Genomic DNA, 20,165 nt, shown 5'->3' on the forward strand with positions numbered 1-20,165 from the left:
GCTGAATTCCTTTTTAATTGACAGCGAAATGAGTGAATCAGCGATCTTGAAATTGAGCTTCCCCTCCTTGAAAGACCAGCATCCGCCAATGGTGTACACTGTGTTGTAGTCCTGCACCACATTTTTCAATAAAAACAAAATATAACTAAAGTCACTTTAAAAAGTTTAGCGAACATCACCTTTTCTCTCATATTTTTGTTTTGTCTATATCTGCTCTGTTCCAGGTGTACTTTCTTTCTCAAATCTTGTTTGGCCCCTTATTTCTAAGCTGGCCTACTTTGTAATACTGTGATTCCAATTAGGCGGTGGTGAACAAACCTTGTTGAGCCCCCTGCAGTCCAGCAGAGCTGTTAGCTGGTGCAGGCTTGCCTCGGAGGAGTTGAGCAAATGCTGGATACCCAGTAAATCCCTCTGTGTGGAGAGACAATGTTGTTGAAAATACCACAGCAATTATTTAAATCGGAGCGGTCCTCTGATAAAACAGCTCAAACAATTTAACAACGGTACCTCAGCTGTGGGAAACAGGGGCACGGCAAACTGTAGAAGACCCTGGATCTGGATCTGCATGGTGGTGAGGGACCTCTGGAAGATGGTCAGAGGCTGCAAAGGATAAAATAAATTTAAACTGCAAGTGAAGGGCATGCAAATGAGGTGTAGCACAGTCATACAGACAGTCTGAATGCTACATTAGAAATGAAATAATTGCAATGCAGTCACTATTGAATAGCATTTATAACATGTTGTATAAAGTAAAATATGTTTGCACTTCAATAATTGCAAAATTGTCTGAAGCAATCAGTCAAGATAGCAAGGATTCCTTGTGTAGATGAGCTCATTAATTTATAAACCTATAAGTGCTAATGTTTTTAAAAATGTACCATCCAATTAAGTCATTAGCAGTTATCTTTAGAATGACATAGCCAAAATACTTGATTAACTGGAAAGCCCAGTTTTTATTTAACTAATTTGTTATTTGATTACACTTCCCCCAGCTGTTATCAAATATAGGCCAGGACCATAAGCTAGGCTAGTTAGCTTTCAGCTGCTTTGAATAATTTACACTTCATATTAATTTGAAGTATCCACTGGCTTTTTAAGTGGGAAAAGTACAGTAATTTAATTAACATTCTGGGTTTTTTTTCAATAAACTGTTACAAAAAGTATATATTCATACTCAGAAACATGTACAATTACATCAAGCCAACAACTAAAGCTAATATTACCTACCAGAGCAAACTAGTTTAATTTAGTAGTTAGTTTAGTTGTTGAGAATTTGCAGGCAAACTCTAAAATTGCTGATCACAGATGCACAATGCACAGTCTCTCTCTCTCTCTATATATATATATATAAATATAAAGAAACACACCGCTTTTCAGATACCACTGGTTAACATTAAGTATGGTACACTCATGTGAGAATTTTAACTTGCACATGTAGCGCCAAACTGTGTTAACTGACAATGGTTTTCTGAAGTGTTCCTAAGCCCACATTATAATATCTATTACAGAATTATTTTGGTTTTTAATACAGCTCCTCCTAAAGGGATCAAAGGTCATGGCCATTCAGTGTTTGTTTTCTGCCTTGCTCCTTATGTGCAGAGATTCTCTGAATATTTTGATGATACGATGAATTGTAGATGATGAAATCCCTAAATTCCTTGCAACTGTACGTTGAGAAATACATTTCTCAACGTACAGTTTGCATGTAGGTTGAACAGGATTTGCAAATTATATGTGTTTTTTATTTACATTTTAAACAACATCCCAACTTCAAGGGAATTTGGTTGTAGTCTATCACATAAACCCCAATAGAATATGTTAAAATTTGTGGTTGTAACATGAAAAAATCTGCAAAACCCTAGAGGGCATCACTTGTGTGCTTCATACAATGAACATGTAGTGGAGATGATTTATTATATATACATTAGGTGACCAAATCACTGGGCAGATTATATGGCTTCAGTTTACTAAGGTTTTGACCATTGACATCTGTGAATGTCTAATTTGCTCTCTGAACTACTGTAAATTGCCTGTGGAAATGGTGATTTGATGGCCTCAACAGCTGGCTTGTGGATATATATGTCTTACCAACAGGGGGCAGAACAGTCCTCCACACTGAGCACAAAACTCCAGTTTTCATCTTTCCGGAAATAAGACACCTTCACTCCCCATTTAAATATCAAAGTATGACCATAAAAATAATAATATAAAATCTTTCTTTAAAGTAAAATATTATCTTGACAATCACTCAACCTACACAGGAAGCCTGGAAACCCGTAGCCCTGAGGCACAAGCTTAAATTGAAACAAGATGTGGTCAATTACCCCAGCTTTCTTTTTGCTTTAGTCTGATCTGACTTTTTTGCCATGACTGTCTGCAGTACATCTGCCCCAGCTGAAAGTTATAATAGAATGGATTTGTCTTATTATTTAGCTGATATAAAATTCATCTGAGGAGAAGAAGAGAAAAATAAAATAAAATAATGAAAGTATGGAGAGGTGAGAGAAAAATATAAAAAGAACGTATGATAAAAAGAGAGGATGAGCACAGGAGCAATGGCCAAAGCAATGATGTATTAGAATGAATAGATGCATTGTACGTCTTGCTGGAAGTACAGGACATTGATACAGAGGGAAAGGGAAATAAAAAAAAACCCAATACAAAACAGGGAATGCTTGTGTTTTGGCCAATCTGCAGCCAGTTTGCTTATGAGCATTATGCCTGGTTGTGATGTGTGTGGCAGAGAAGGGAGCTTGTTTACCAGGCAAGGGATGCTTGTCTGCCCTCCGCTGCTACTCTGAGGGACATGTCAAGAGCCACATAATAAGCTCGGAGCTATGTTGGGCCAGAGTTTGCAGAAACAGGCTCAGTAAGTTAAGTGATGTACTCAGAATCCTGATTCTACTCCATCAAATTGTTTCTTCAAATAAGCAATTTTATAGTCATTTTTTTGGCTGCTTTGTGTCACTTAGGCATGCTTTGGCAAACAAGAAAGAGAAGCAGAAAGAGGGACAATCTACTAGAAAGAGATGGATGTCTGGATGTAGAGGCTGGGACATGACTCAGGCAGACAGGATGGGACAGGAAAAAAGAGGCTGACAAAGATGAGGCTTGAGGGGCAAAGAAATGAGGTCCGTAGTGAGTAAAGAACTACAAGAATTACAACTGAATGGGTATGTAGACATTTTATTTTAAAAGAACCAGGACATTTGTTTGAGTATAGCCAGTTTTCATGGTGTAATAAATTGCTTGGAATATACAGGTCCTTCTCAAAAAATTAGCATATTGTGATAAAGTTCATTATTTTCCATAATGTCATGATGAAAATTTAACATTCATATATTTTAGATTCATTGCACACTAACTGAAATATTTCAGGTCTTTTATTGTCTTAATACGGATGATTTTGGCATATAGCTCATGAAAACCCAAAATTCCTATCTCACAAAATTAGCATATCATTAAAAGGGTCTCTAAACGAGCTATGAACCTAATCATCTGAATCAACGAGTTAACTCTAAACACCTGCAAAAGATTCCTGAGGCCTTTAAAACTCCCAGCCTGGTTCATCACTCCAAACCCCAATCATGGGTAAGACTGCCCACCTGACTGCTGTCCAGAAGGCCACTATTGACACCCTCAAGCAAGAGGGTAAGACACAGAAAGAAATTTCTGAACAAATAGGCTGTTCCCAGAGTGCTGTATCAAGGCACCTCAGTGGGAAGTCTGTGGGAAGGAAAAAGTGTGGCAGAAAACGCTGCACAATGAGAAGAGGTGACCGGACCCTGAGGAAGATTGTGGAGAAGGGCCGATTCCAGACCTTGGGGGACCTGCGGAACCAGTGGACTGAGTCTGGAGTAGAAACACCCAGAGCCACCGTGCACAGGCGTGTGCAGGAAATGGGCTACAGGTGCCGCATTCCCCAGTCCTGGGCTACAGAGAAGCAGCACTGGACTGTTGCTCAGTGGTCCAAAGTACTTTTTTCGGATGAAAGCAAATTCTGCATGTCATTCGGAAATCAAGGTGCCAGAGTCTGGAGGAAGACTGGGGAGAAGCTGCTGGTGTTGGTCCACTGTGTTTTATCAAGGGCAAGGTCAATGCAGCTAGCTATCAGGAGATTTTGGAGCACTTCATGCTTCCATCTGCTGAAAAGCTTTATGGAGATGAAGATTTCATTTTTCAGCACGACCTGGCACCTGCTCACAGTGCCAAAACCACTGGTAAATGGTTTACTGACCATGGTATCACTTTGCTCAATTGGCCTGCCAACTCTCCTGACCTGAACCCCATAGAGAATCTGTGGGATATTGTGAAGAGAACGTTGAGAGACTCAAGACCCAACACTCTGGATGAGCTAAAGGCCGCTATCGAAGCATCCTGGGCCTCCATAAGACCTCAGCAGTGCCACAGGCTGATTGCCTCCATGCCACGCCGCATTGAAGCAGTCATTTCTGCAAAAGGATTCCCGACCAAGTATTGAGTGCATAACTGTACATGATTATTTGAAGGTTGACGTTTTTTGTATTAAAAACACTTTTCTTTTATTGGTCGGATGAAATATGCTAATTTTGTGAGATAGGAATTTTGGGTTTTCATGAGCTGTATGCCAAAATCATCCGTATTAAGACAATAAAAGACCTGAAATATTTCAGTTAGTGTGCAATGAATCTAAAATATATGAATGTTAAATTTTCATCATTACATTATAGAAAATAATGAACTTTATCACAATATGCTAATTTTTGGAGAAGGACCTGTATATTATTTATTATATAACTTGCAGTGCCATAAAAACCTTAACAGATTTCTTCTTGCCTTTTCTTCCATACTTAAATGTTTCAAATCAAACTCATTTTTTAATCTCTGAGGTATCTTCAGTTATTACAAAAACAATTTTTAAATGAGTTCATTTATATATCCAAACCAACCAGGCCCTATGTGAAAGTGTACCTGCCCCCTAAACCAATTAACTGATTATGCTGCCCTTTGCAGAAACAACTGGTGTCATGCAGTTGTGATAACTGTCTTTAACGTCATTAGTAAAACAATTTGTATGCAAAAGGAGTAAAAAGAACAGCAGTGTATATGAAGGGCAAGACACAGGTGAAAACAGAGAAACTGAGGTGGACCAGATGAAGCAGAGGCAGAGACTGACAACAAAACATGGCTGGAACAAAATAAAAGTCCAAGGTCACAATCTAACCAAGGGAAAATCTTACCGAACATAAACTAAAATGCATCATGGACAGAATACAAGAATTATGAAGAAATTAACCTGAGAAATGAACTAAAGCACCACCTGGAAAACAACCATGATCAGAGGAAAACCCCAAGACGAAACAAATCCCTCAATATCATGACCCAATGTCTGACTTTTGGTATGATGTTCTTCATCTGAAATGCTGTATTAGTGTTACGCTAGATGTAACGGGACACACATCTGCTAACAAGGTTTACCTTTTTGATTATTTTTTACAAAATGTCATCAAGATGTTTATGGGAAATGTGAGTTGAGCCTTTGTGTTATTTTTGGTCAGCAGTGGTTGGCATGGGTGCCTTTTTTGCCCAGTCTCTTTCTTTATTTGAAATCAGGAATTTTGACCTAACTGAAGCTAGTGAGGTCTTCAGGGCTTTAGATGTTGCTCTGGGTTCTTTTGTCACCTCATGGACAATTTGTAACCATGCCCTTGGAGTAAGTTTAGGGGATCCACCCTCCTGGGTTCATCACTGTTTCATGATTTGTGGATAATAGTCTCAAAAGTCTTAAAGTGACTTTCTTATCAGATTTTTCTTTTCAGATTACGATGTGATGTGTTGCTTTTTGAGATCTTATAACCTACTTTGGGTTCTGTTTAAGTTATTACTTGATTATATAGCTCTGGTTGTAATAATACTGACCGATGAATCTCCTTTTTGAAGTGGAAAACTTTTAGCAGTCTTTCTAGGAGGATACACCCCAACAAATTATTTCCAAGTTTAGATCCTGAAATTCTCAGAAAAACTGCCTCGCTCCATCATAGACTCGACTGGCCTGAGAGTGAATATGATTGGCTATTTTGAAATCACTGCCCAGAAAACGCTTCTCCTTTCTAAAAAGAATATGGCAGCACAAGTTTGTGTTCAAAAATTGCACCTGAATGAATAGAATACTTCTAGAACAATGCCCAGTTGTGACTAAAGAAGGGATGCTGAAAACTAAACACAACACATCAGCACTAACACGTCAAACCAACTGTCATACACAGTGGTAATGATTTTGGCTTGTTTTGCAACATGGGTCAAAAACCATCTCCTCAGTATCCCAAAGTGCTCTAAAGTTAAATATGAGGCCATATGTCCAGTAGCCATTAACCAGATAACCAATGGTCCCAAACAAATTAAGGTGCTGAAATGGTCAAGTCAAAGTCCAGATGTGAACGTGATTGAATCAGGACCACAACACAGCTGTGCAGAAACAAATGTTTGCAAATTGATCTAAAGTGTTGTTGTACAGAGGATTGGGCAAAGATTACTCCATCAGGTGTAAGAGTCTACTGAGAGTTATTGATGCTAAGGGCGGTTCTCCATTCTGTTAAAACATGACGTGTACTGTTTTCATGATTGCGTACATAAGAATTTATTCTGTTTGGGTAAAAAAAACATGAAGGTATTTTCAAACAAAATCTGCAGATTTAGGCTGGATCTGCTCAAGATGCTTCATTGAAACAAAGTACTCTAGTCAATTTGTATTTAGCTCTGTATTGTAGCATATCTCCTACCTGCTGGAAAGGGTTGGAGAGAGTCTGATTGCAGTAAAGGTAGTAGTGGACGATATCTGTAAAAAACATGAACATTTGTTATCATGGCAAACACAACCAGGTTACAATTCGGTTTTTTACTATATACTTATTCTTTTATTTACACAGAGGCTCACCTGCAGTGATGATCCCCTTTGTCTGACTCATGACGTACTTGTCAGGTGACACACAGAAATCACTTGTGCCCTGAAAAAGGAAACAAAGCCACACCTTTAAAGCAAGGAATATCTTTTGTGATAATTTGCTTACAAATATTAGTTTCTGAAGAACCGCTTACAACAGAAATAAACCAGTGCTGTCAAATTCTAGGCTATCTACCTGAAATCAACAAAGAAATAAATACTGATACATTTCAATTTATCAAATCCAGATAGAACCACTTTTTAGTTCTGTCAGGCACACCAACTATTGCTACATCGCAGAGTGCTAAGAAGAAACCTGCACTGGCAAAAATAATAAACGTGAGGAGCGACAGTCTCATCTGAACTCTACTGTCTGAATGCTAAATGTCCCAGGGGCCCAGGACAAACACACTGTGCATAGCTTAACCTTCTCTGGGGGTTACACTAATGAGCCCCAAACACTCAGATGTGATAAAGCAAGATGAATCTCTGCAAAAATCCCAACCCTTTTGCTAGAAGCAAAGGATACCAAGGAGCTCTCTGACAGCAGGGTAAGTGTGTGAGAATTCCCAAGAAGACAGATGGGAAACTAAGAGAATGCAGAGTTCTGGCTACACACAACCTATAATAAGACATTCTCCAATGGGGTTTATTCATTATGCATATTTATAATCCTTTCAGGCAGTAATCCAACTATAAACTACCGAACACCTACAGTCTAAATATCCCCAACAAGATATGCATGCATCTGTCAATAGGTGATATGGAGATGTGTGTCAAACAGCATGCGGCCACCTGCAAAGATCCTCAGAAATGCAAATGAAGGCAACGTCTCCACCCTGAACATAGTAGTGATTTACTTCCTCTTGATGTGGAGGAGGTGGTGTAAGATAATCAAAGTGGAGCAACAAAATTCATTCTTATTCAGAGAGACAGAGCACTGTGACACTGTAAAACTTTTTTTTGTTCCTCAGATATGCCTGAATTGGGTTTAAAGACGGTGACGAAGAACGTTTTCCTCACCAAAAGCATGTTTTGGAGAAGTTATGAGCAATCAGTCTCTTACCAGCAGGAGATAGCTGTCTAAGCAATTTCACTTTGCATGAAACAAAGAAATGTAAAATCAACATTTTCTGATGACCAGAATTGGCAGATTTCTAGCTTGATCAGTCCTGACCAATGGCTGGCAGATCAGAAATGAAAGTTCCCCAACAAATGCTTTTTTATTTTTTCCCTGTAGTTTTATCGAGTGTGTGCTTTAGATATTTAGTGTACAGGAATAAAACAGGGACAATACTGTACCTTGCGTCATTCAAAGAGTTGTCTTTATTTTCATGACTATGAATATTGTAGCTTCACACTGAAGGCATCAAAACTATGAATTAACACATGTGGAATTATATACTGAACAAAAAAGTGTGAAACAACTGAAAAATTTTCTTAGATTCTAGGTTCTTCAAAGTAGCCACCTATTGCTTTGATTCCTGCTCCACACACTCTTGGCATTTTGTTGATGAGCTTCAAGAGGTAGTCACCTGAAATGGTTTTCACTTCACAGGTGTCAGGTTTAATAAGTGGGATTTCAAGCCTTATAAATGGGGTTGGGACCATCAGTTGTGTTGTGCAGGAGGTGGATACAGTACACAGCTGATAGTCCTACTGAATAGACTGTTAGACTTTGTATTATGGCAAGAAAAAAGCAGCTAAGTAAAGAAAAACAAGTAGCCATCATTACTTTAAGAAATGAAGGTCAGTCAGTCCGAACAATTGGGAAAACTTTGAAAGTGTCCCCAAGTGCAGTCGCAAAAACCATCAAGCACTACAAAGAAACTGGCTCACATGAGGACAGCCCCAGGAAAGGACGACCGAGAGTCACCTCTGCTGTGGACGATAAGTTCATCCGAGTCACCAGCCTCAGACACCGCAGGTTAACAGCAGCTCAGATTAGAGAACAGGTCAATGCCACACAGAGTTCTAGCAGCAGACACATCTCTAGAACAACTGTTAAGAGGAGACTGTGTGAATCAGGCCTTCATGGTAAAATAGCTGCTAGGAAACCACTGCTGAGGACAGGCAACAAGTAGAAGAGACTTGTTTGGGCTAAAGAACACAAGGAATGGACATTAGACCAGTGGAAATCTGTGCTTTGGTCTGATGAGGTCAAGTTTGAGATCTTTGGTTCCAATCACCGTGTCTTTGTGCGGAGCAGAAGAGGTGAACGGATGGACTCTACATGCCTGGTTCCCACCATGAAGCATGGAGGAGGAGGTGTGATGATGTGATGGTGCTTTGCTGGTGACACTGTTGGGGATTTATTCAAAACTGAAGGCATACTGAACCAGCATGGCTACCACAGCATCTTGCTGCGGCATGCTATTCCATCCGGTTTGCGTTTAGTTGGACTATCATTTATTTTTCAAAAGGACAATGACCTCAAATACACCTCCAGGCTGTGTAAGGGCTATTTGACCAAGAAGGAGAGTGATGGGGTGCTGCGCCAGATGACCTGGCCTCCACAGTCACCGGACCTGAACCCAATCGAGATGGTTTGGGGTGAGCTGCACCGCAGAGTGAAGGCAAAAGGGCCAACAAGTGCTAAGCATCTCTGGGAACTCCTTCAAGACTGTTGGAAAACCATTTCAGGTGACTACCTCTTGAAGCTCATCAACAGAATGCCAAGAATGTGCGGAGCAGTAATCAAAGCAAAAGGTGGCTACTTTGAAGAACCTAGAATATAAGACATATTTTCAGTTGTTTCACACTTTTTTGTTCAGTATATAATTCCACATGTGTTAATTCATAGTTTTTGATACCTTCAGTGTGAAGCTACAATATTCATAGTCATGAAAATAAAGAAAACTCTGAATAAGAAGGTGTGTCCAAACCTTTGGTCTGTACTATATATATATATATATATAATGATGTCACCATTGATTACTCTCAGTTTTAGACGTTAACTAATTATTTTTGGGGGAATTTTTTCTTTTTGCTGCACTTAATGTTAATTTTTTTTGTTATTTGAAGGTAGGCAGGCAGAAAGTGGGGTGAAGAGAGAGAGAAGACACGGAGCACATGTTGCTCAATGCGTATGTGAGTCACAAACTGTCAAAAACCGAAATCTTATTTATTTAAAGTGTCATTGTCATGGTTAGTACTTGTTTTTCTTGCTTTCTGTTTTTGTGCTCTGTTTTAAATGTTGTATTGAATTTTTATTTATTATATACACCTCACCACAATTAAAATTGGGGTCTCCATCAATGTGTTTCCTGAGGGATAAAAAATATTAAAGTAATGAAACTCAGAGGACACATAGAGGGTTGGACAATGAAACTGAAACACCTGGTTTTAGACCACAATAATTTATTAGTATGGTGTAGGGCCTCCTTTTGCGGCCAATACAGTGTCAATTCGTCTTGGGAATGACATATACAAGTCCTGCACAGTGGTCAGAGGGATTTTAAGCCATTCTTCTTGCAGGATAGTGGCCAGGTCACTACGTGATACTGGTGGAGGAAAACGTTTCCTGACTCACTCCTCCAAAACACCCCAAAGTGACTCAATAATATTTAGATCTGGTGACTGTGCAGGCCATGGGAGATGTTCAACTTCACTTTCATGTTCATCAAACCAATCTTTCACCAGTCTTGCTGTGTGTATTGGTGCATTGTCATCCTGATACACGGCACCGCCTTCAGGATACAATGTTTGAACCATTGGATGCACATAGTCCTCAAGAATGGTTCGGTAGTCCTTGGCAGTGACGCGCCCATCTAGCACAAGTATTGGGCCAAGGGAATGCCATGATATGGTAGCCCAAACCATCACTGATCCACCCCCACTGTGGGCATGCAACAGTCTGGGTGGGACGCTTCTTTGGGGCTTCTCCACACCATAACTCTCCCAGATGGGGTGAAAACAGTAAAGGTGGACTCATCAGAGGACAATACATGTTTCACATTGTCCACAGCCCAAGATTTGCGCTCCTTGCACCATTGAAACCGACGTTTGGCATTGGCATGAGTGACCAAAGGTTAGGCTATAGCAGCCCGGCCGTGTATATTGACCCTGTGGAGCTCCCGACGGACAGTTCTGGTGGAAACAGGAGAGTTGAGGTGCACATTTAATTCTGCCGTAATTTGGGCAGCCGTGGTTTTATGTTTTTTGGATACAATCCGGGTTATCACCTGAACATCCCTTTCAGACAGCTTCCTCTTGTGTCCACAGCTAATCCTGTTGGATGTGGTTCGTCTTTCTTGGTGGTATGCTGACATTACCCTGGATACCGTGGCTCTTGATACATCACAAAGACTTGCTGTCTTGGTCACAGATGCATCAGCAAGACGTGCACCAACAATTTGTCCTCTTTTGAACTCTGGTATGTCACCCATAATGTTGTGTGCATTTCAATATTTTGAGCAAAACTGTGCTCTTACCCTGCTAATTGAACCTTCACACTCTGCTCTTACTGGTGGAATGTGCAATCAATGAAGACTGGCTACCAGGCTGATCCAATTTAGCCACGAAACCTCCCACACTAAAATGACAGGTGTTTCAGTTTCATTGTCCAACTCCTGTAAGTATATGGCAATAAAAAGATCTATTGACACTTTCAAACATTGTCTCAGGAAGGGTTGAAGGCTGTACTGTATGTTGTTTTATTTATTGAAATTATAACTGTCTGTAAATGTTCTGTCTGTTCTGTAACTGTCTCTCTGGGTCAGACCCAGAGAGACAGTTACAGAAGAGTTGGCTCAAGTAACAGTTTGGCTAAACTGCCACCATTTTAAGAGACGATAAACTACAGCAGTAATTTGGTTAAAGTATTTCTTCCAATGTTACATTGTTAATTTTTCATTCATGACCTAAAGAAGAACTTTCTAGGCTTTCTTTATTTATCAGTGATTGGCAACCTTTCCACATGGACCTAAAAAAAAAATAGACAAATCTAATTAATTATAGAGATTATAATACTCTGTACATGCTTTTATGCTACCTAAAGGAACTCACTCAGGAAAAACTCTTAACTCTGTACAGCTGTTAAAGGAAAGTTATACAGGGCTTTCATAAAAACCCAAATCTGAAAGCTTGACCTGCTTTTGAATTTAATCCCATGAGTCGATTCATTGACTTTCACAGCAACAACAGCTGCAAGTTTTTCAGGGTATGTTTCTATCACATTTGTACATCTAGAGAGTGAAACTACTGCCCATTCTTGTTAACATATACAGTACCTAAAGATCCCCCACATTGGACAGAGTGCATCTGTAAACAGTAATTTTAAAGTCTGGCTGTGTGGAAAGTTATCCTTCTGAAAGAGCCCACTCCTATCAAAGAACACAGTTTTGTGAAATAGAAATGTTTTGGGTCAACAGCAACGGATAGGTGAGTGGTATAGCAGAGGTGAATGTTTTTCCACAATCAGTGACTTATAAAAGTATTCAGCACCCTTAACTGTGTTGGAACATGTTCTTGTTTTGGTGGATTTGACATAAGCAAAGGTGTACCTTCAACAAGAGAACGACCCCAAACATATAACAAGCGCTACAATGGAATTGGTTTAGATTAAGGAACATTAATGTGTTATAGTGGCCTAGACAAAGTTCACCATTAATGTTTTGTTTAAAAAGCTCATGAACTGCTGCTCAAATTAACAGGAAAAAGTAATCTGCCCCATGAAACTCAACATTAAGCAATAAACCTAACGGAAAAAGGCACATTCTTATGGCAGTTCAGTCAATCAACACTCATCTACCTGATTTCTATTTTTGCAGTAATTTCCTCCACATCAGTCTAACACAGCATGTAGCCTTTTAAATTCTATTTGCACTATTACTATAGAGCAAAACATAAAGAGCTCATCTTGTTGGTATGAGACATCAAGGCTTTGGTTAAATGTAGTGCCAATTGTTAAAGTCCTTGACTTCAGATTAGTTAATTCATGCTAGTGTAATGATGCTGACAAAGTGTGTGTTTGGGTCTTTGTTCTTTAATTGGTCTATATTTAACCAAGTGCAGTTTGATAACAGAGAACAAAAGAGCATGATGCTGCAAAAACAGAACTGTGATAGAAAGACTTTGAAACTGGAGAGTTATGGCTTGGGCTGTATGTTAAAGGAGGTTGTTCTGGTGAACTCCAACCTCCAACCCAGTACTACATTTTTTGTAGTGTGGCTTAGAAATGTGCTCTGAGCCTAAGGAAACTACAAAGTGAACTATTTATTATTTTCTCTCTACATCATCATTATGCTTAGCTATTTTTTTCTGTCACATCAAGTTCCAATAAATCACATTAAGGTTGTAATGGGAAAAGTGTGGAAAAGTTCAAGGTATACAAATTGCAATTGCAAGGCATGGTTATGGCTCTATAAAATAATTACTAAGCCAACCACACCATCATTAGAAAATCAAGGCATGCATAGCCAATCTGGCCCTTAAGATTGTCTTATTGTTTTCCAATCAGCAAGAAGCGGAGATGATGGAGCAGTAACATGGAAAACATGGAAACACAGATGTGTGTGTGGAAATACATAAGCAGTAAAAACACAAAAGAGAAATATAAGTAAATACATATAGAAAAAACTAAAAACAGTATTCAATTGCAGAAATTGTACAAGAATAAATAATTTTTTGGATCTAAAACAAAAAGATGAAAGAAAAGCAGCAGAAATAAAACATTGGTAAAATATGAAGAAATAAAAAACCCAAATTATTAAATGTATACATTTAAAACCTAAAGGGTAAATGCAAACCAATAAATAAATAAATAAAACTATTAATTATCCTTGTCAGGCATTGCAAATAATGACTAGTTCAATGTAGGACTTGTGAGTCAGACAAGAAGGAAGTGAATCAGCTTACCACAGCAGCAGCAAGGTCAGCGCCCAGAGAAGTCCAGCTCAGGATCAGTGTCAGTACACCGAACACCATCATACTGCAGGGACACAAAGCAAAAGCATGATCTCCACGGCTGAACTGATTTATTTATTAATCAAAGGCATGTGAACTAACAGCCTCAGTGAACAATGACCCAGTGGCTCTTTTAAACTTTCTTTACACAGTATGATCTGACCTGCCCGTTCCCATTTTTGGTTTACATTACAGAGGGATATGCAGATGTGATTTAAAATAGCAGTGTAAATATTTTTAGCAATAACAAGGGATAAAATGAACATTTTCCACATTAAAGAAACAGCAGCAGATCATTAATTTCCTTAGGTGTAAAACCTCAAGCCAATTCTTTACCAAGTCACGTTTCTCAAAATTTATGAGATAATGTTGACATGATTTACACAGATGCAAATGATTTTTTCAACAAGTGGACAAACAAAAAAAAATATAGATAATACACTGATCCACTTAATATTATGACGAACTGCCTAATAGTGTGTTATAGTGGCCCCTTTTTTCTGTCAAAGCAGCCCCTGAATGCATGGACACTAGATCATTTTAGATGTGCTGAGATAAATGACACCAAGATGTTACTTATGGAACCTTTATGTCCTGTAACCTGTCTACATTGACTAGACCTGTCTGTCCAGCATATCCCACAGATGTTTGACTGGACTGAGATCTGGGGAACTTTGAGGCCAAGTCAACCTATAATGATTTTTGAACTATTTTTACTTTGTGGCAGGACACATTATCCCACTGAAAGTTGCAACAGCCATCCGGAAGTACCATTACCACGAAAGGGTCCGCAACTATGCTTAGGTAGTTGTCAAAGTGACATCCACAAGGAGGCAGCAGACTATTTCCCAGGTTTCTCTTCTTCCCAAAGTGCATCCAGGTGTCATTTCTTCCCCTAATAAGTGACACACACACACCGCCATCAACATAATGTAAAAAGGATTCCTTAGACCAAGCCCCCATCTTCCAACGCATTGCTCTTTGGTGTAGTTCTTAATCTTATGTGCTGATTGTAGATGCCTTTGGTGGTGGACAGGGATTAGCAGGTGCACCATCAAAGGCCTGAAGCTATGCTGCCTGATTAGGGTATTTCTAAGTAAAGAACTAGAGTATTTGTTCAGACATAAGTGGGAGCACACCACTTAGTCCCCCTGGAATTGTTTACACTAGGGTGTTTGGTGCCTTCAACCAATTGTTGAACTTTACATTTGGGATATGTGGCTTCCAACCTAGTGGAAAAGTGATCTGATTTTCAACCTCACGGAGGTCCAGTCCATCTGTATGTTTTGGCTCATAAGAAGACTGAGGTTGCTTTTAACAGCTATGCAGTCCTTTTATCTCCAAAGCTAGAACTGTCTCTGCATTCTCAGCACAAAGACAAGCTTGTTCCCAATGCATGATGCACTCGGCCAGGGCTGACCCTTTTAACTGATTCAGTTTTTTGGTATTCATGGGCATAATCTTAAGGCAGACTTGCGGAGAAGAGCGTGTCACATTTTGGAGGATTTGGCTTTGCTAGTGTCTTCAAGCCATGATTATCAGCTCGCACTGGAGAGCTTTAGAGCTGGGTGCAAAGAGACCAGGATAAAAGTCAGCTCTGCTAAATCAGAGGCCATGGCTTGAACTGGAAAAAAGGTGGATTGATCTCTCAGCCATGACCAGTATGCCTTCTGGGTGCCTCCTTCTGAAGAGTTTTTTGGGCAAATCCGACAGGGAGGGATCTCGGTGCAGACCCAGGACTCGCAAAAGGCACTAACCTGTTAACATTGAAATGCCCTAGAATGAACCAGAGTTCCGATGGGGCAGAGATGACAGACTTTTCTCATTTGGATCTCTCCTGGAGCCTTTGAGACCAGATCTTGGATATGAGCAAGACACTGGATAGTTTAATGTTTTTATTGGTCTTTTTTATCCAACCTAAGAAACAGTTTACTTTAGTGAGCTATAGGTAAATATAAAAAAATGAAATGGGCCAAAAAGAACATTATAGAATGGCTGTATATTTAAAAAAGAACCTTCAGTGTGCAGGTAATCACAATGCTGTTACGCTTTAAGTGCTTATCTTACTGCCCATGAAGGGTTTTTTTCTGTTGTTTTCCTTCTACCTCTCAATTAAGCATGCAGGGATATTCTAGAAGATTTTGCTACTGTAGCAAAACACTACCCCTTTGTCAGGATCATAACCTGGTCATAAGGACCAGGTTGGTCAGTAATGATTCTTATACTCAACAACGCAATATGTGTCTGTGGATACTGTTACCACATTCAATATGCTGTCACTATAATAATAAGCCACTATGACCATGTTTTATTCATGCTTAAAACTTTTGGGGAACTCTATTCTATGTTTTGATGATACTGTGAGACTGTTTAATTGAGCTCAGCTTGAACAAACATCCAAAGTCTAACAATTTATTGTAGTTGTGCCAACTTTATATACTCCCCTTACAGACATGCCAGAATCTATTTCTATACCTATACTTGTGTGTTAACCTATACCATACATAGTCACTGACTTTCAGCTTAAGTATTCCAAGAACGTCAGGCTCAAATATTTTCTTAGTTTAGAATTACTGTCTATGTTCCCAAAGCTATGTTTGAGGTTATGCTCTGAAACAGGCAGAGGTCAAATGGCAGCAAAGAAAATAGACACAGAGGAAGACGATTCAAAGGCACAGAAAATACAGACATTTTCATACCAACACACGTGTAATTGGGAACCCATTGCATTCTTAAGACCTGAAGACCTCAGAAAGACACTGAAAAGGCCATATTCTTTAAATTCTTTCAGATTTCTTAAGTCATAAGGCAGTCTTAGTCCAGTGTGTAGGAACTCCTTAAACAGGTAACTGTGACAAACTTTAAATTTGATTATTGTAAAATTCCCTGTTAAAGAGAAATACGTTGAGTCCTGAAGAAAAGAAAAGAGATGATTTAACTGTCCTGTCATGAACATATAACACATCAGCAGCCACATGAATGTCTCTGAAGTTGCCACTGGAACATCACTACTAAGCTAGAGCAGAGTTGCTTCATCAACCAGATAATGATCAGCAGTCCTTCTCTCCTCTGTTGGCCTGCATTTGATTATGGCCCTGTAGGCTGATGGGACTTTTTACACCCATGGGAATGCTCAGATTTGGATTCATTTTTCAGTGGACTAAAACCGTGATGTTACCAGTTTAGAATAGAACAGTAGATACATGCAATCATGTGGTCTGCAAGATTAAATCTTGGCAGAATTTAAAAAAGGATTCTGGTCAAATAACAGATCTCATTTATTTGACTATGGCAAAAAAAAAAAAAAACAATCAGCTACTGCTAATTTGACCATCAAGACACTTTGCATTTAACTTCAAATATATTTTTTGATCATCATCATATCTATCATTCAACTATCTATGGCTCAGGAGTAAATCTTTGCAGAGAACTAAGCTTCAGTGAACATGTAAATGGTTATCTCAGTTCTATTCCTCAGTATTCCCATGGCTCTTCTATGAAGATCCTTTCAACCTTTTTTGCGTACATTTAAGCTTTTTGCTCTTGTAGTTTGTGTCCCTGTTCTGTGTGATACCAAGACCCTAAAGAACCCAGACACACCATGAGATAGGATATGAAGAGACGCTTTGCAGACTGCCTATTTTCATTGTAAATCAAAGTATAACCAAAGACAAAACCTTATTTACACTATTGCAGATCCAGTGTTATAATAACATAAATACAGAAATCTGCATGTAAATCTGATGAACTGCATTGGTGTAGATTTTGTGTTAATCTTTTGACACTGCACCCATTTGATCCCTGGTAAATAAATGTGTAAAAAGCCATGAAATGAATTGACCCTTTATAAATCAAACATAATCACACATTGAAAAATCCATTCTTTAATTTGAGTACACTCATTCAGTGAGGGAAAAAAATCCCACATTAAGAAACACTAAGTAAAAATGCCATGGTTAAATGGTATTGACACATAGATTTAAAACAAGCGTGTATAAAATTATTTAATTGCTTTAACTGAAAAAGAAAAGTAAACAATATAATAATGCTATCTTTAACTTTTCCTACTTGTTTTCTTTTATTTTGATACATACGACTTAAGCAAAATGTAGAATAAACACCTGCTAAACTTAACAGAGGTTTAAGTGTGTTTATTGCCCAGAACATTGTACAGTACTACACGTTTGTGTCATTCTGCTCTTAAGAGTAAAACTAATAACAAGCTGACTTTGGTAACTCTATCTGCTTCTGTCTTTCCTATTTAAAGAGAGTAAAAGAGAAATGGGCCTTTGTTTTACTCATTTGTGGAAGTTATGGATGTGTACTTTAAATTCTTAGACACTATAATCAACTTAAAAAATGTATATCAATTGCAAAGGTTTTTTTGGAGTATTCTTGTCACTGTGAGATTATGCTATTGCAATAAAAGATTAATTTATTTTAAGGCTTTTTACAAATTTTTTTAAGGGTCCCAATAAATGTGTGAAATACTGTATGTCCTAAATAATGACTATGTTACCTTGGAAGGCTCCTAAAACATCTTAAATTGATATAAAAAGGTTATTTGTTGCATCAACTTTAAGACAAAAGGTGCAAGGAATTTATTGCTGCTTTGTTTTAAAAATCTCTATGCCCAAATTGCTGGGATTTTATGACCTAAATATCTGACTAACCATGAATGTTTGACATTACTGAAGTATGTGACTGGCTTTAAACAAGCGTTACATTAAGTGACTGGGTAGAAAACAGGAGAAATGCCCTCAGATTGCTCTCTCAGTGCCAGCAGGTCAAGTCTTAGCAAAGCAAGGGAGCGATACTGTATAACTCAATCTTGTGCTCTGGTAGTCAAATAGATTTCTTGACTTCAACAGAAAAGCAGCAAATGGGGTGTAAACCTCAAGCAAGGCAGATCCAGTGAAAAAGTCACAGAGCCCCATGGAGCAGGGCAGATGACGCAATGGTGGATACACACCAGTCACTATGAATTAAATCACATTAGAAAATAGGTTTCCTTCTGTTCTACATATATAAAAACAACTTCACAACTGTACTTACCATAAAATAAAGAAACCTTTTTCCTTAATGAATAAATAATAATTTTAGTCTAATTTTAAATGAGTTAAAAGACAATGTAACCTTCCAAGCAGAAACTCAACAAGACTTGTTCAGTGTGGCAGGCCATTGTCACATTTAATTATATCATACTCCTGGCTCAAATTACTTTTTTATTAATATTATTTTATTAGTCTACAAGAAATTATTTGTTAGAAATAAAATTAGAGGTTGTTAAAAGCTGTTATTTAAAGTAGTTTCAGGAAAAACAAGTTTAAATGACCGTTTTAAAATAAAATGGCTAAACTTATTTAATTCTTCTGTCAAAATAAAGTCCACATTTTTATTCATAAAAAGACAATGAATCCTGTCAAGTTCTGAATAATAATCCAAAATGTACTTTTAGATATTTATAATCACGTTTTGCTATTAATTATTCCACTTACTGATGTCTGACATTGCTTTTCCGTTAGTCATAACATAAATCATTGAAATCTCTAGGAAAATCTTTATACTGTAGTTTCTCTTTAGGTATTTTTCTAGATATCTAAACATATATTTGAGATCTCTAGGAATGGTTTTCATTTTTGGAAATCAACCAACGGTGGGATCATAGATGTCTGGAATGCGACTATATCCTTGTAAAAATTATATTTAATTCTTTTTAAGAATGTACTTTTGGACTCCGCAGCCTTCCTGTGAAACCTTATTCTAGGATGTTAGAAAGAAGGCCCTTACCAAATGTTGCGATTCTGATTCAGGGGGAGCAGTGTGGCTTTTATTGGCCATATTTCAGCTTTTAACAAAAGTCTTGACATATGGATCCTGACTGATAGAATTAGATATTGGATATAAGCAGCTAAAATTAGCTACCTCTAAAGAGTAGCAGGGACCAGCACGAGCAAAAGAATGAAAAGCTATGCCTTCTGTGTGGGAACTTGCTCTGAAGCTCAACATCAAACTTGCCTGCTATGGTGGTTCAAGCATTTGACAGGGTGCCTCCAGGGCACCTTCTTATGGAGGTTTTCCAGGTATGTCCCACTGGGAGGAGACCCTGGGGCAGACAACACATTTGCCAAAGTTACATAGCCTCTTTCTCTCTCTTTGTCTTTTCACCAGTACCTTCTGAGCGTTGTCCGAAGGCTGTGACCTACTTTTTTTGCTTTCAGATCGTAGCTAAACCTTTTGGTGACTTATTGAATATTAAAGAACTGTCTTTTCTCCATTTTGCACTTAGACATCACTTAGAAAGATCATTATTGTTGTATACTATAGCCACAGTAGCCCA

General features: G+C 38.4%; 1 protein-coding gene across 2 annotated transcripts in view; it reads right to left on the reverse strand.

Moving 5' to 3' along the window:
- Nucleotides 1–20,165, reverse strand: part of ttyh2 (tweety family member 2) — a 105,954-nt gene that overhangs the window by 11,349 nt on the left and 74,440 nt on the right. For both annotated transcript variants that reach the window (XM_047377819.1, XM_047377820.1), the window contains exons 6-10: nt 13,778–13,850; nt 6,914–6,983; nt 6,759–6,814; nt 508–600; nt 319–411 (exon numbers count right to left, since the gene is read on the reverse strand). In XM_047377819.1, coding sequence (XP_047233775.1) covers nt 319–411; nt 508–600; nt 6,759–6,814; nt 6,914–6,983; nt 13,778–13,850 — 385 coding nt within the window. The remainder of the gene's footprint in view (nt 1–318; nt 412–507; nt 601–6,758; nt 6,815–6,913; nt 6,984–13,777; nt 13,851–20,165) is intronic.

The sequence above is a fragment of the Girardinichthys multiradiatus genome, chromosome 10 (genome assembly GCF_021462225.1).
Source record: "Girardinichthys multiradiatus isolate DD_20200921_A chromosome 10, DD_fGirMul_XY1, whole genome shotgun sequence".
NCBI lineage: Eukaryota > Metazoa > Chordata > Actinopteri > Cyprinodontiformes > Goodeidae > Girardinichthys > Girardinichthys multiradiatus.